Source organism: Nesoenas mayeri (genome assembly GCF_963082525.1).
Source record: "Nesoenas mayeri genome assembly, chromosome: 31".
Classification (NCBI taxonomy): domain Eukaryota; kingdom Metazoa; phylum Chordata; class Aves; order Columbiformes; family Columbidae; genus Nesoenas; species Nesoenas mayeri.
The window spans coordinates 1234261-1246048 of NC_137567.1; the positions used below are offsets into that span (position 1 = coordinate 1234261).

The 11788-nt window shown below is 72.3% G+C and overlaps 3 protein-coding genes across 3 annotated transcripts; all 3 read right to left on the bottom strand.

Annotated features, from left to right (window-relative positions):
- Positions 1-1186: 1186 nt before the first annotated feature.
- On the bottom strand, positions 1187-2426 carry LOC308051125 (leydig cell tumor 10 kDa protein homolog). Its single transcript, XM_080361437.1, has 3 exons — positions 2239-2426; positions 2057-2112; positions 1187-1508 (listed from the first exon to the last, which is right to left on the bottom strand). Exons 1-3 carry the CDS (start codon positions 2330-2332, stop codon positions 1365-1367), a joined length of 294 nt encoding a protein of 97 aa, XP_080217563.1. The 5' UTR covers positions 2333-2426; the 3' UTR covers positions 1187-1364.
- Positions 2427-3023: 597 nt separating this feature from the next.
- On the bottom strand, positions 3024-7802 carry MRI1 (methylthioribose-1-phosphate isomerase 1). The gene is given in 10 exon segments (XM_080361441.1): positions 3024-3229; positions 3231-3265; positions 3837-4061; positions 4830-4941; positions 4943-5007; positions 5524-5533; positions 5535-5582; positions 5584-5698; positions 6452-6696; positions 7635-7802. Coding segments are annotated over 10 exon segments (1092 nt in total). The 5' UTR covers positions 7767-7802; the 3' UTR covers positions 3024-3124.
- A 455-nt stretch (positions 7803-8257) lies between these two features.
- On the bottom strand, positions 8258-11316 carry YJU2B (YJU2 splicing factor homolog B). The gene is given in 12 exon segments (XM_080361389.1): positions 8258-8643; positions 8730-8835; positions 8929-9102; positions 9181-9213; positions 9215-9271; positions 9273-9324; positions 9417-9471; positions 9474-9477; positions 9856-9911; positions 10473-10554; positions 10637-10690; positions 11175-11316. Coding segments are annotated over 12 exon segments (945 nt in total). The 5' UTR covers positions 11178-11316; the 3' UTR covers positions 8258-8374.
- Between the last annotated feature and the right edge of the window lie 472 nt (positions 11317-11788).

Consider the following 11788-nt stretch of genomic DNA (forward strand, 5'->3'; position numbering starts at 1 on the left):
GAAAAAAGTGGGGTAAGAAGAGGGGGGCACACACAAGTTTTCCATGGGAAGGGAGGGACTTGAAACCATAGGGGGGGGGGGTCCCCAAAAATGAGCGGGGGGAGGATGGGGGGGGCACGTTCTCCATGGGAAAGGACACAAAAGCCCGGGGGGGTCCCCAAAGCACACAAGGTAAGAGGGGGGGCACATGTTTTCCATGGGAAGGAAGGGACACAAACCATGGGGGGGTCCCCAAAAGTGAGGGGGAAGAGGGGGGGGGGGGGGGGGGGCACGTTCTCCATGGGAAGGGACCCAAAAGCAGCGGGGGGGCAGCTTCGCCGTGGGGGGACGGTGGGCCCCGGGGCCCCCCCGGCTCCCGCTCCCGCCCGGGCGAGTCCCGGCGAGTCGGGGCGGCCCCGCAATTAGCGGATTAACGGGGTGGGGGGGGTGAGTCACCGGGGGGGCCACGCCCCGGCGGGGGGAGGGGGGACCCAGGCGTCCGGGCCCCGCCCGGCCCCAAACGGCCCTTTTTTTCTTCTTTCCCTGTTTTGTTTCCCAAAATAACCCGGCGGCGCTTTGGTGAAACGCGCCCGATTTCAGGGAATTTCCCTGATGTCACACGGGGGGGAGGGGCGAGGGGGGGCGGGGCTTCGCTGCGGCCACGCCCACACAGGCCGCACCCACAGCGGGGGGGGGTGCCCCACGTGTCGTGTGTGTTCCCCCCCCCCCCCCCGCCCGCTCCCAAACGAGACGCGGCGCCTTTAAGGCTCTCTGGGAGCGTAGGCCCCGCCCCTGCCGCGCGCCGATTGGCCGCCGGCGCGACTCGCACCGCCCGTCAGCGCGGGGCGGGGCCGGCTGTCAGTCAAGACGAAGCGCACCAATCCGCGGGAAGAGCGGGCCCGGGAAGGCGTTGCCCGCGGGAGTGGGCGTGGCCCCCAGGACTCCATTCACAAACTTCTGCCGGCGCCAGAACGAGCCGCAGCGTAACGGGGATGGGGGGGGACGGAACGGACCCCCCAACGGCCACACCGGGACCCCCCAACGGCCGGGACCCCCGTGTGTCCCCACTCCCGGACACCTCAACCCGCTGCCCCCCAACCCCACCCGGGAGCCGCCCCGGTCCCTCCAGCCGCGAACCCAACCCTGGACCCCCAACAACACTCCACTGAGGTCCCCAAGTCCCCCCCAAATCCCGGGAGAGCGGCAGTTCGGGGTGGGGGGGCAGCCCTGCTCCCCCCAAAATCCCTTTTATTTATTAAAGAATTACAACAAAAGTGAGAACGGTTGCGCTCGTGGCAGCTCCCGCGCCGGGGGGGGGATCCGGGGGCGGGGGGACCCGGGGGGGGGGACCCGGGGGGGGGGGGGACCCAGGGGGTCCCCGGGGCTCAGCCCCGCCCCTTCTTGCCTTTCCCCTTCTTGGGGGCGGCCGGGGGGGGCGCGGCGCCCCCCGCGATCCTCCCGGGGAGGCTGCAGCCTGCGCGCTGCGCCGCGTCCCGCTCGATCTTCAGCCGGATCCCGATCTCCAGCCGCTGCGGGGGCGCGCTCGGAAACACGGCCCCTCAACCCGCACCCCCAACCCGCACGCCCTGAATCCCCAACCCCCGAACCCCCGCACCCCCGAACCCCTGCAACCCCTGAACCCCCGCAACCCGCACCCCGAACCCTCGCACCCCCTGAACCCCGAAACCCCGCACCCCGAACCCCCGCAACCTGAACCCCCCCAACACTAAGTCCCCGCAACCTCGGCCCCCGCAAACCCCGGTCCCCCCAAACCCTGACCCCCCCCGCAACCCCGATCCCGCCGAACACTCCAACCCCGGCCCGCCCAACCCGAACCCCCCCGCACCCCGACCCCCCCGCAACCTGATCCCGCAAAACGCCCGAACCCCGACCCCCCCCAAACCCGGACCACCCGCACCCCGAGTCCCCCCCACACCCCGACCCCCCGCCCAACCCCGACCCCCGCACTCTGACCCCTCCAGCCCCGGGCCCCCCCAACCTCGACCCCCCCGCACCCCGGTCCTCTCACACCCCGACCCCCCCCCACCCCGAACCCGCCCCCCCCCCCACCACCCACCTTCTTCAGCTTCTGCTGCTGGATCACACGGAGCTTCTTGGGGGCGATGGTCCGGCCTGGGGGGGCAGCGGGTGTGACCGGCGCCCCCCCAGCGCTCTCACAGCGCCCGCGGCCCCCCCGCCGCTCCCGCCCCCCCCCTCCCCCGCTCACACCCCCTTCCGCCCCCCCCCCGCCGCTCACACCCCCTTCCGCGGCCCCCGCACCCCCCCGCGCCGGGGCCGGAGCCGCCGCCCGCCCGGGCCGCTTGGCCGCCGCTTTGGGCCGTCCCTGAACCATGGCACCGCCGCGCTTCCGGGTTCCCGCCCGCGCGGGGCACGCCGGGATACACCGAGGAGCGGCGCAATGCACGCCGGGATGCAGCGAGGCGGTGCCGGTGAGCGGGACGGCGCAAAGCACGCTGGGATACACCGAGGAGCGTGCGCAATGCACGCCGGGATGCAGCGAGGCGGTGCCGGTGAGCGGGACGGCGCAAAGCACGCTGGGATACACCGAGGAGCGGCGCAATGCACGCCGGGATGCAGCGAGGCGGTGCCGGTGAGCGGGACGGCGCAAAGCACGCTGGGATACACCGAGGAGCGGCGCAATGCACGCCGGGATGCAGCGAGGCGGTGCCGGTGAGCGCGGCGGCGGCGCGAAGCACGCCGGGATACAACGGGGCGCGGCGCAGTGCACGCCGGGATGCAGCGAGGCCTGCTGGTGAGCGGGACGGCGCAAAGCACGCCGGGATACAACGGGGCGCGGCGCAGTGCATACCGGGATGCAGCGAGGCGGTGCCGGTGAGCGGGACAGCGCAAAGCACGCCGGGATACAACGGGGCACGGCGCAGTGCATACCGGAATGCAGCGAGGCCGTGCTGGTGAGCGGGACGGCGCAAAGCACGCTGGGATACACCGAGGAGCGGCGCAACGCACACCGGGATGCAGCGAGGCGGTGCCGGTGAGCGCGGCGGCCGCGCGAAGCACGCCGGGATACACCGAGGAGCGGCGCAGTGCATACCGCGATGCAGCGAGGCGCAAAAGAAACACCGACATGCACCAAACCCGACATTTCTTCCAAAAGCGCGGGCGCTCAGGGCCCCCCCGGCGCGCCCCGCTCCGCCAGCGCCTGGCGCAGCTCCCCGGGGGCGAACACCCCCGACTCCGTGATGATGCCGCCCGTGATGAGCTCGTGGGGGGGTGACATCGAAGGCCGGGTTCCACACGTCGATGTCTGGGGGGGAAAGGGAAGGGGGACACGGGGTCACAACGGCCCAGGGGGACCCCCCGGTCTCAGGTGGGACCCTCCGGTCACGGGTGGGACCCTCCTGGGGCTGTGAGCACCCTGGGGGGCCAGGGGAGACACCCACCCATAGGGGACACCCCTCCCTTGTTTGGGGAGACACCCACCAGGGGACCCAAAACCCACCCGGGGGACCCAAAACCCACCCAAGGGACATGACACTCATGTAGGGGACACAACACCCACCCAGGGGACCCAAAACCCACCCAAGGGATATGACACCCACGCAAAGGACCCCAGACCCACCCAGGGGACACGACACCCACACGATGGACCCCACACCCACCATGGGGACACAACACCCACCCAGGGGACATGACACCCACGTGAAGGACCCCAGACCCCCCCGGGGACCCCAGACCCACCAGGGGACCCCAGACCCACCAGGGGTACATGACACCCACATGATGGACCCCAGACCCACCCAGGACACCAGACCCACCTGGGGGACACAACACCCACCCAGGGGACATGACACCCACATGAAGGACCCCAGACCCACCCGGGGGCGCCAGGCAGAGCCCCTGAAGGTGCGTGAGCTCGTGGCGCGGCCGCTCCTCGATGGCGATGGCGGCGCCGTCGGGCAGCGCGGGGTCGCAGGACGCGCTGGGCGCCGCCACGTAGAAGGGGACGCGGTGGTGCCGCGCGGCCACCGCCAGCCCGTACGTGCCGATCTTGTTGGCCGTGTCCCCGTTGGCCGCCACGCGGTCGGCTCCCACCACCACGGCTGGGGACGGAGGGACAGCGCCGTCAGCCCCGCGTCACCGGCACACTCGTGTCACCGTGCCACTGTCACACTCGTGTCCCTGTCCCACGCGTCACCCCCGTGTCCCCGCACCACCGTCACCCCCGTGTCACCATCACACCCGTGTCCCTGTGTCACCATCACCCTCGTGTCCACACGCCACCGTCACCCTCCTGTCCCTGTGTCACTGTCACCCTGTGTCCCCGTGTCACCATCACCCCCATGTCTCTGTGTCACTGTCACCCCGTGTCCCCGTGTCACTGTCACACTCGTGTCCCTGTCCCACCTGTCACCCTTGTGCCCCCGTGTCACCGTCACCCTCATGTCCCCATGTCACCGTCACCCTCGTGTCCCCGTGTCACCATCACCCCTGTGTCCCTGTGTCACCGTCACCCTCGTGTCCCCGTGTCACCCGCCACCCTCATGTCTCTGTGCCACCCGTCACCCCCCGTGTCCCCACGTCACCCCTCATGTCCCTGTCCCATCCTGTCCCTGTCCCATCTTGTCCCATCCTTGTCCCTCTCCCATATCCTTGTCCCTCCTGCCCCATCTTGTCCCTTCTGTCCCATCCTTGTCCCTGTCCATCCCATCTTGTCCCTTCTGTCCCATCTTGTCCCCATCCTGTCCCCATCCCATCTTGTCCCACCCCTCCTATTCCGTCCCCGTCCCTCCCCACCCCCTCCCCTCCACCCCTGTGTCCCCTGTCCCCGTGTCCCCCCGTCCCCATGTCCCCGTGCCCCGTGTCCCCACCGTGGACGCCGCGGTGTCGGATGGCGGCAGCGGCGGCGCTGTCGGCGATGAGGGTGGCGGGGACGCCGTCGTGCTGCAGCTCCAGCGCCGTCAGCCGCCCCCCCTGGTTGTAACGGCCGCGTCTCGGTGCAGAACACGCGCTGCAGGCGCCCGAGCTCGTGCAGCGCCCGCACCACACCTGGGACATGGGGACATCAGGGGACATCAGGGGACATCAGGGGACATCTCAGTGTCACCCCCCCTGTGACCCCCCCGCACCACACCTGGGGACATGGGGACACCGGTGTCACCCCCCATGTCACCCCCTGCACCACGCCTGGGGACATCACGGGACAGCAGGGGACAATCGGTGTCCCCCCCATATCCCCACCGTATCCCTTACCCAGCGCGGGTGCCCGTAGCCGGCAGTGTCCCGGTGTCCCCCCCCTTACCCAGCGCAGGTGCCGTAGCCGGCGGTGTCCCGGTGTCCCCCCCCTTACCCAGTGCCGTGCCATAGCCGGCAGTGGCCGGTGTCCCCCTTACCCAGCGGGCGGTGCCGTAGCTGGTGTCCCGGTGTCCCCTTACCCAGCGCCTGGTGCCGTAGCCGGCGGTGTCCCCCCCTTACCTAGCGCGGTGCCGTAGCCGGCGGTGGCCGGTGTCCCCCGTGCCCCCTTACCCAGCGCGGTTGCCGTAGCCGGCGGTGTCCGCCCCTTACCCAGCGCGGTTGCCGTAGCCGGCGGTGGCCAGCGTGCCGGTGTTGCAGTGGGTGAGCAGGGGTGGCGCCGGAGCCGGGCGGCAGCTGCTGCAGCACGTGCTGCGCCCCGTGCGCCCCGATGCGCCGGTTCTGGGCCCGATCCTCCTCCAGCAGCCCCTCCATGTGCTCGATCACGCTGCGGGGACACCGGGAACACCGGTGACCCCCCATGGGACACCAGTGACCCCCCAGAGGACCCCCATGTACCCCCAGGAACACCGGTGACCCCCCATGGGACACCGGTGACCCCCCAGAGACCCCCATGTACCCCCCAGGAACACCGGTGACCCCCCCATGGAACACTGGTGACCCCCCCATGGGACCCCCCATGTGCCCCCGGGAACACCGGTGATCCCCCATGGGACCCCCCATGTACCCCCATGGGATCCCCATGTCCCCCCATGGGACCCCCAATGTACCCCCATGGGAACTCAATGTCCTCCCATGGGACTCCAACATCCCCCCATGGGACCCCAAAGTCCCCCCATGGGACCCCATGTTCCCCCCCCAGCGACCCCAATGTCCCCCCACAGACCCCAACGTCCCCCAATGGGACCCCCAACGTCCCCCCATGGGATCCCCATGTCCCTCCAGGGACCCCAATGTTCCCCCCCCCAACAGTGACCCCAAATGCCCCCGGGTGACCCCAAAGTCCCCCCAGGTGACACCCAAATGCCCCCCCTGGAGTGACCCCAATATCCCCCCCCAGCACCCCCAAACCCCCCCCAGTGACCCCGATACGGTGTCCCCCCACCTGTCCCACAGCTGTGCCACGGTGACCCCCCGGTGCAGGATCCCCCGCAACCCAATTTCCCCCACGCAGTGACCCCAATGTCCCCCCCCCAGCACCCCAATTCCCCCCCAGTGACCCCAATATGGTGTCCCCCACCTGTCCCGCAGCTGTGCCGCGGTGACGCCCGCGGCCGTGGCGCGGTGCAGGATGCGGCGCAGGCGCTGCGCCTCGCGCTCCAGGTTGGCGGCCGTGGGGCGCGCGGTGGCCAGGAAGCGCAAGCCGCTCGTCCACGAAGGCGGCCAGCGCCGCGCGTTCGGCCCCCCGCCGGGCCCCCCCCCGCTCGCCAGCTCCTGCGCCACGCTCAGGCAGCCCAGCAGCGCGATGGCCGGCGCGCCGCGCACCTGCCGCAACAACGGCAGCGTCACCGGCACCGCACGGGGACGATGGCAATGTCACCGCCGCGGGGGGACACTGGCACCAGCACCCGTCCCTGGGGGGCACTGGCACTGGCACCGCCGCGGGGACAATGGCACTGGCACCCGTCCCTGGGGGGCACTGGCAGTGGCCCCTGCACTTGGGGACACTGGCAATGTCAACCATCCATGGGGGGCACCGGCACCACCCTGGGGACACTGGCACTGGCCACCATCCCCAGGGGACACTGGCACTGTTCACCATCCCTGGGGGGCACTGGCAGTGACCCCTGCACTTGGGGACACTGGCAATGTCCCCGTCCCTGGGGGGCACTGGCAATGTCACCGTCCCTGGGGGGCACTGGCACTGCCCCAGGGGACACTGGCACTGGCACCAGGCCCTGCACTGGGGGACACTGTCACCATCCCTGGGGGGCACCGGCACTATCACCATCCCCAGGGGACACCAGCACTGTCACCATCCCCAGGGGACACCGGCACTGTCACCGTCCCTGGGGACACCGGGCACTGTCACCGTCCCAGGGGGCACCGGCACTGGCACCGTCCCTGGGTGCTGGGGGTCCCTGCACTAGAGCACACCGTCACCATCCCAGGGGGGCCCCAGCCCGGGGGTGTCCCGGTGCCCCCCCCCACCTCCATGTCCCGGATGTCCCGGTGCCCCCCCCCCCCCACCTCCATGTCCCGGGTGTCCCGGGTGCCCCCCCCCCCACTTCCATGTCCCGGGTTGTCCCGGTGCCCCCCCCTCACCTCCCTGTCCCGGTGCCCCCCCCCCACCTCCATGTCCTGAGTGTCCCGGTGCCCCCTCTCACCTCCATGTCCCGGATGTCCCCGGGTGTCCCCCCCCCTCACCTCCATGTCCCGGTTCCCCCGCTCACCTCCATGTGGCGGATGTCCCCCCCGCTCACCTCCATGTGGCGGATGGCCTCCCAGGCGCGCTGCACGCCGGGCACGGGCTCGTAGCGGAGCTGCTGCGGCAGCAGCCGCTGGTTCAGGATGGACAGCGCGCCCCGCTCGTACCGGATCGACTCCAGCGCCATGGCGGCAGCGCGGCCCGCGGCCCCTTCCGGCCGCTTCCGGCCCCGCCCCCGGGCTCCTTCCCGCCCCTTCCGGCTCCTCCCTGCCCTCCTCCCGGCCGGCCCCGCCCCCTGGCTCGGCCCCGCCCCCTGGCCTCGGCCCCGGCCCCCTGGCTCGGTCCCGCCCCCGCCTCCTTCCTGCCCCCCCAAACCGTCCAGACCCCCCGAACGGTCCTGCACCCCCATGGGGCTTCCCGCCCCCCACCATGGGGGTTGTACTGACCCCCCTCCAGCACCTTCTGAGCCCCCCGGGGCTCCCTGGGACCCCCAAACCATCCTGCCCCCCCCCCCAGATGGTACCGACCCCCCCGGGACCTGCTGGGGGCCGGGGGGGGATGGGGGGGAACCCCTGGCCCCAAAGTGTCACCCCCTGGTGCCCCCCCCGGTGTCACCGCCCACCCCCGCGGGGGGGCCACAATAACTCAGGACGGTGCCGGCGCCACCAACAGCGTTTAATGGGGGGGAGGGGGGGTGTGTATAAATTACAGGGGGAGGGAGGGAGGGGGTGCAGGTGCCCCCCGGGACCAGCCGGGGGGGGGGTGGGGGGGGGCCCAGCCCCCCCAAAACGCGGCTCAGGCGCCTTCCCCGTCCGAGTCCGAATAGTCGGCGACCAGGGACGCACTGGGGGGGGGGGGCGCCGGGGGGGCCCCGTCCCGCTCCGCCCCCCCTGGCTCTCCGGGAGCCCCCCCGGCGCGGCGCCGGACGATGCCGAGGCCGGCGGGGGTGGCGGGGGGGGGCCGCGAGCCCCGGTTTCCGCGGGGCCCCCCCCCCCGTTCTGCTGCGGGAACCAGGAGCGGGCCGCAGATCTCCGTGCGCTTCAGCCGCTGCTTCTCCTCATAGGCTGGGGGGGGGACAGAGACGGGGGGGGGGGTCACCGCAGGGGGGACACGCACCCCCCCAGGACCCCCCCCGTGCCCCCCCACGCACAGTGGGGGCTGCGGAGGGCACGAGCAGCGCGGCCACGCGCCGATCCTCCTCCTCCTCCTCCTCCTTGGGCACCCGCCGCCTCCTCCTGCAGCGTCTTCTTCTCCTCCTGGGGGGGTCACACACACACACACGGGGGGGTGGGCGGGGGGGTCACATCCCCACGGGGGGGTCAGGAAGGGGGTGCCCCCCCCCAGCTCACCCTGAAGCGGCGCCGGAGCCGGGAGTTGAGCGCGAAGTCGTCCTTCCAGGCGCTCTGCGCCGCCTGCAGCGCGGCCAGCGTGGGGCCGGCGCGGCGCAGCGTGGCACGGTCGGCCTCGCCGCGCTCCAGCCGGAACATCGCGTCCGTCTCCCAGCCGCTCCTTCTCCTCCGGCGCTGCGGGGGGAGCGGGGGGTGGGCGCCGCGTCCCCCAGCGCCGCGGGGGAGGGGACGCGGTGGGGGGGACACACGCACCGTGGGCGGCAGCTGCCGGTTGTCCGCCGGGTCCCCAGCGCTCCTCCTTGCGCCGCGCGCCGCGCACGATCACGTAGTCGCAGCCCGCGGGGGTCCGTCTGCAGCTCGATGTAGTTGACGCACAGGTGGCATTTCATGCGGAACCTGGGGGACCGCGGGGGGACACGGGGGGTGAGGGGGGTTACGGGGGGTCCCCTTGGCCCACGCGGGGGGGACACGCGGCCGCCCGCACTCACCGGTAAATGGGGGTCGTGTAGTAGGTGCCGACTTTCTTCTTCTCTGCGTTGTAGCGGACGCCTGCGGGGGGGGCACGGGGGGGGTTGGGGACATGGGGGGGTTGGGGACACAGGGGAGGACACGGGGGGTTGGGGATGGGACAAGGGGGGTTGGGGACATGGGGGGGTCAGGGACATAGGGGGTTGGGGATGGGGAGGGGACACACAGGGTTGGGGACACGGGGGGATTGGGGGACACGGGGTTGGGGATGGGGAGGGGACAAGGGGGGTCAGGGACATGGGGGGGGTCGAGGACACACGGCGGCTGGGACATGGGGGGGTTGGGGACACCGGGGGGTTGGGGGACACACGGGGGGGTTGGGGACATGGGGGGGTGGTCAGGGTTGGGGGACACCTGGGGGGGTTGGGGGACACGGGGGGTTGGGGGGTCAGGACTCACCCATCCCGATGTGGTTCTTGCAGCCGTCGCACCAGATGTTATAGGGCATCTCGAACCTGGGGGGGGACACAGGGCGGAGGTGTCACCACAGCCCCCCCGGGGTGTCCTCACCCACCCTGTTGTCCCCAGGTGTCCCCACCCCCCCCAGGTGTCCCCCAGCCCCCCAAGGTGTCCCCAGCCCCCCCGCCCACGGTGTCCCCCAGATGTCCCCAGCCCCCCTAGGGTGTCCCCCCACCCCCCCAGGGTGTCCCCACCCACCCCAGTGTCCACAGATGTCCCCAGCCCCCCCCCCAGGTGCCCCCAGGTGTTCCCACCTCCCATGTCTCCAGCGCCCCCCAGGTGTCCCCACGCACCTGGTGTCCTCAACCCCAGGTGTTCCCACCCCTCCATGTCTCCAGCGCCCCCCAGGTGTCCCCACGCACCTGGTGTCCTCAAATGTCCCCACCCCCCCCAGGTGCCCCCAGGCCCCCCCAGGTGTCCCCACTCCCCCAAGGTGTCCCCAGCCCCCCCGTGTCCCCAGCCTCCCCCAGGTGTCCTCAAATGTCCCTACCCCCCCCAGGTGTCCCCACCCCCCCAGGTGTCCCCACCCCCCCCAGGTCCCCGCCCTGTCCCCTCACCGGATGACCAGGATGCCCTGGGCCAGCTTGCGTGCGCGCTCGCGCAGCGGGTGGCTGTGGTGGTACTTGTGAGGGAGCCATGCTGGGGGACACGGGGGGACACGGGGTCACGGGGGGGTCAGAGGGCGCAGCCCCCCCGCGCCCACCCCCCGGCCCCCCCTCACCTTGGCCGGGTCGAAGTCGGGCGGGTAGTACTTGTTGGTGCCTTTGCGCTCGCCCTGCGGGGACACGGCGGGGTCACCGGCCCGCTGGCCACCGCACGGCCCTGCTGGCCATGACGAGGCCCCGGTGGCCCCAGTTTGGCCGTGGTGGCCACCACACGGCCCCGGTGGCCACCGCACGGCCATGGAGGCCACCACACGGCTCTGGTGGCCCCAGTTTGGCTGCAGTGGCCACAACACTGCCCCAGTGGCCACAACAAGGCCCCGGTGGCCACCACACGGTCCCGGTGGCCCCAGTTTGGCCGTGGTGGCCACCACACGGCCCCAGTGGTCACGACACTGCCCCGGTGGCCATGACACGGCCCTGGTGGCCACCACACGGCCCTGGTGGCCCCAGTTTGGCTGCAGTGGCCACGACACGGCCCCAGTTTAGCTGCGGTGGCCATGACACGGCCCCGGTGGCCACCGCACGGCCCCGGTGGCCCCAGTTTGGCCGCGGCGGCCACGACACGGCCCCGGTGTCCCCGGTGTCCCCACTCACCATGGCGGCGGGTCTCCGGTGTCACGCACCGGCACAGGCGGGACCCGGGGGCACAAAGGGGGCGGGCGGAGGTTCCGGCCGGTACCGGGACCCCCCGCACCGGGTTAACGGGCCCGTCCGCACCGGGACACGGCGCCGCCGCTCCCGCCGCCGCTTCCTGCTGCGCTCCCCAGGCTCCGCCTCTTCCTCGTCACTTCCGCCTAAAAGTGGGCGTGGCGCACCCCCCTCGCGGCCCCGCCCCTCCCCGCAGCCTCCCGCGCCTGCGCAGCCCGCGCCCACGTCACCTGCGGCTGCCCCTGGCAACGGGCGCCATGGCAACGGGCCCCACAGCGGCCCTTGGCAACGGGGCCCATGGCAACCGCGCCCGTGTTAACGGGGCCCGTAGCAACGGGGACACATGGCGGCCCTTGGCAACGGGGCCCATGGCAACCGGCCCCATGGCAACGGGGCCCATGGCAACCAGCCCCACGGATGCCCGTGTCCCCCCCAGCCCACCAGCGGCCCTTCCCCCCCGCCCCCCCCCCCATCCGGGGGGTCCCGTGTCCCCACCCCCAGTGTCCCCACTGTCCTCGGGTGACCCCACCACACACACGTGTCACACGGACACGGCGGGG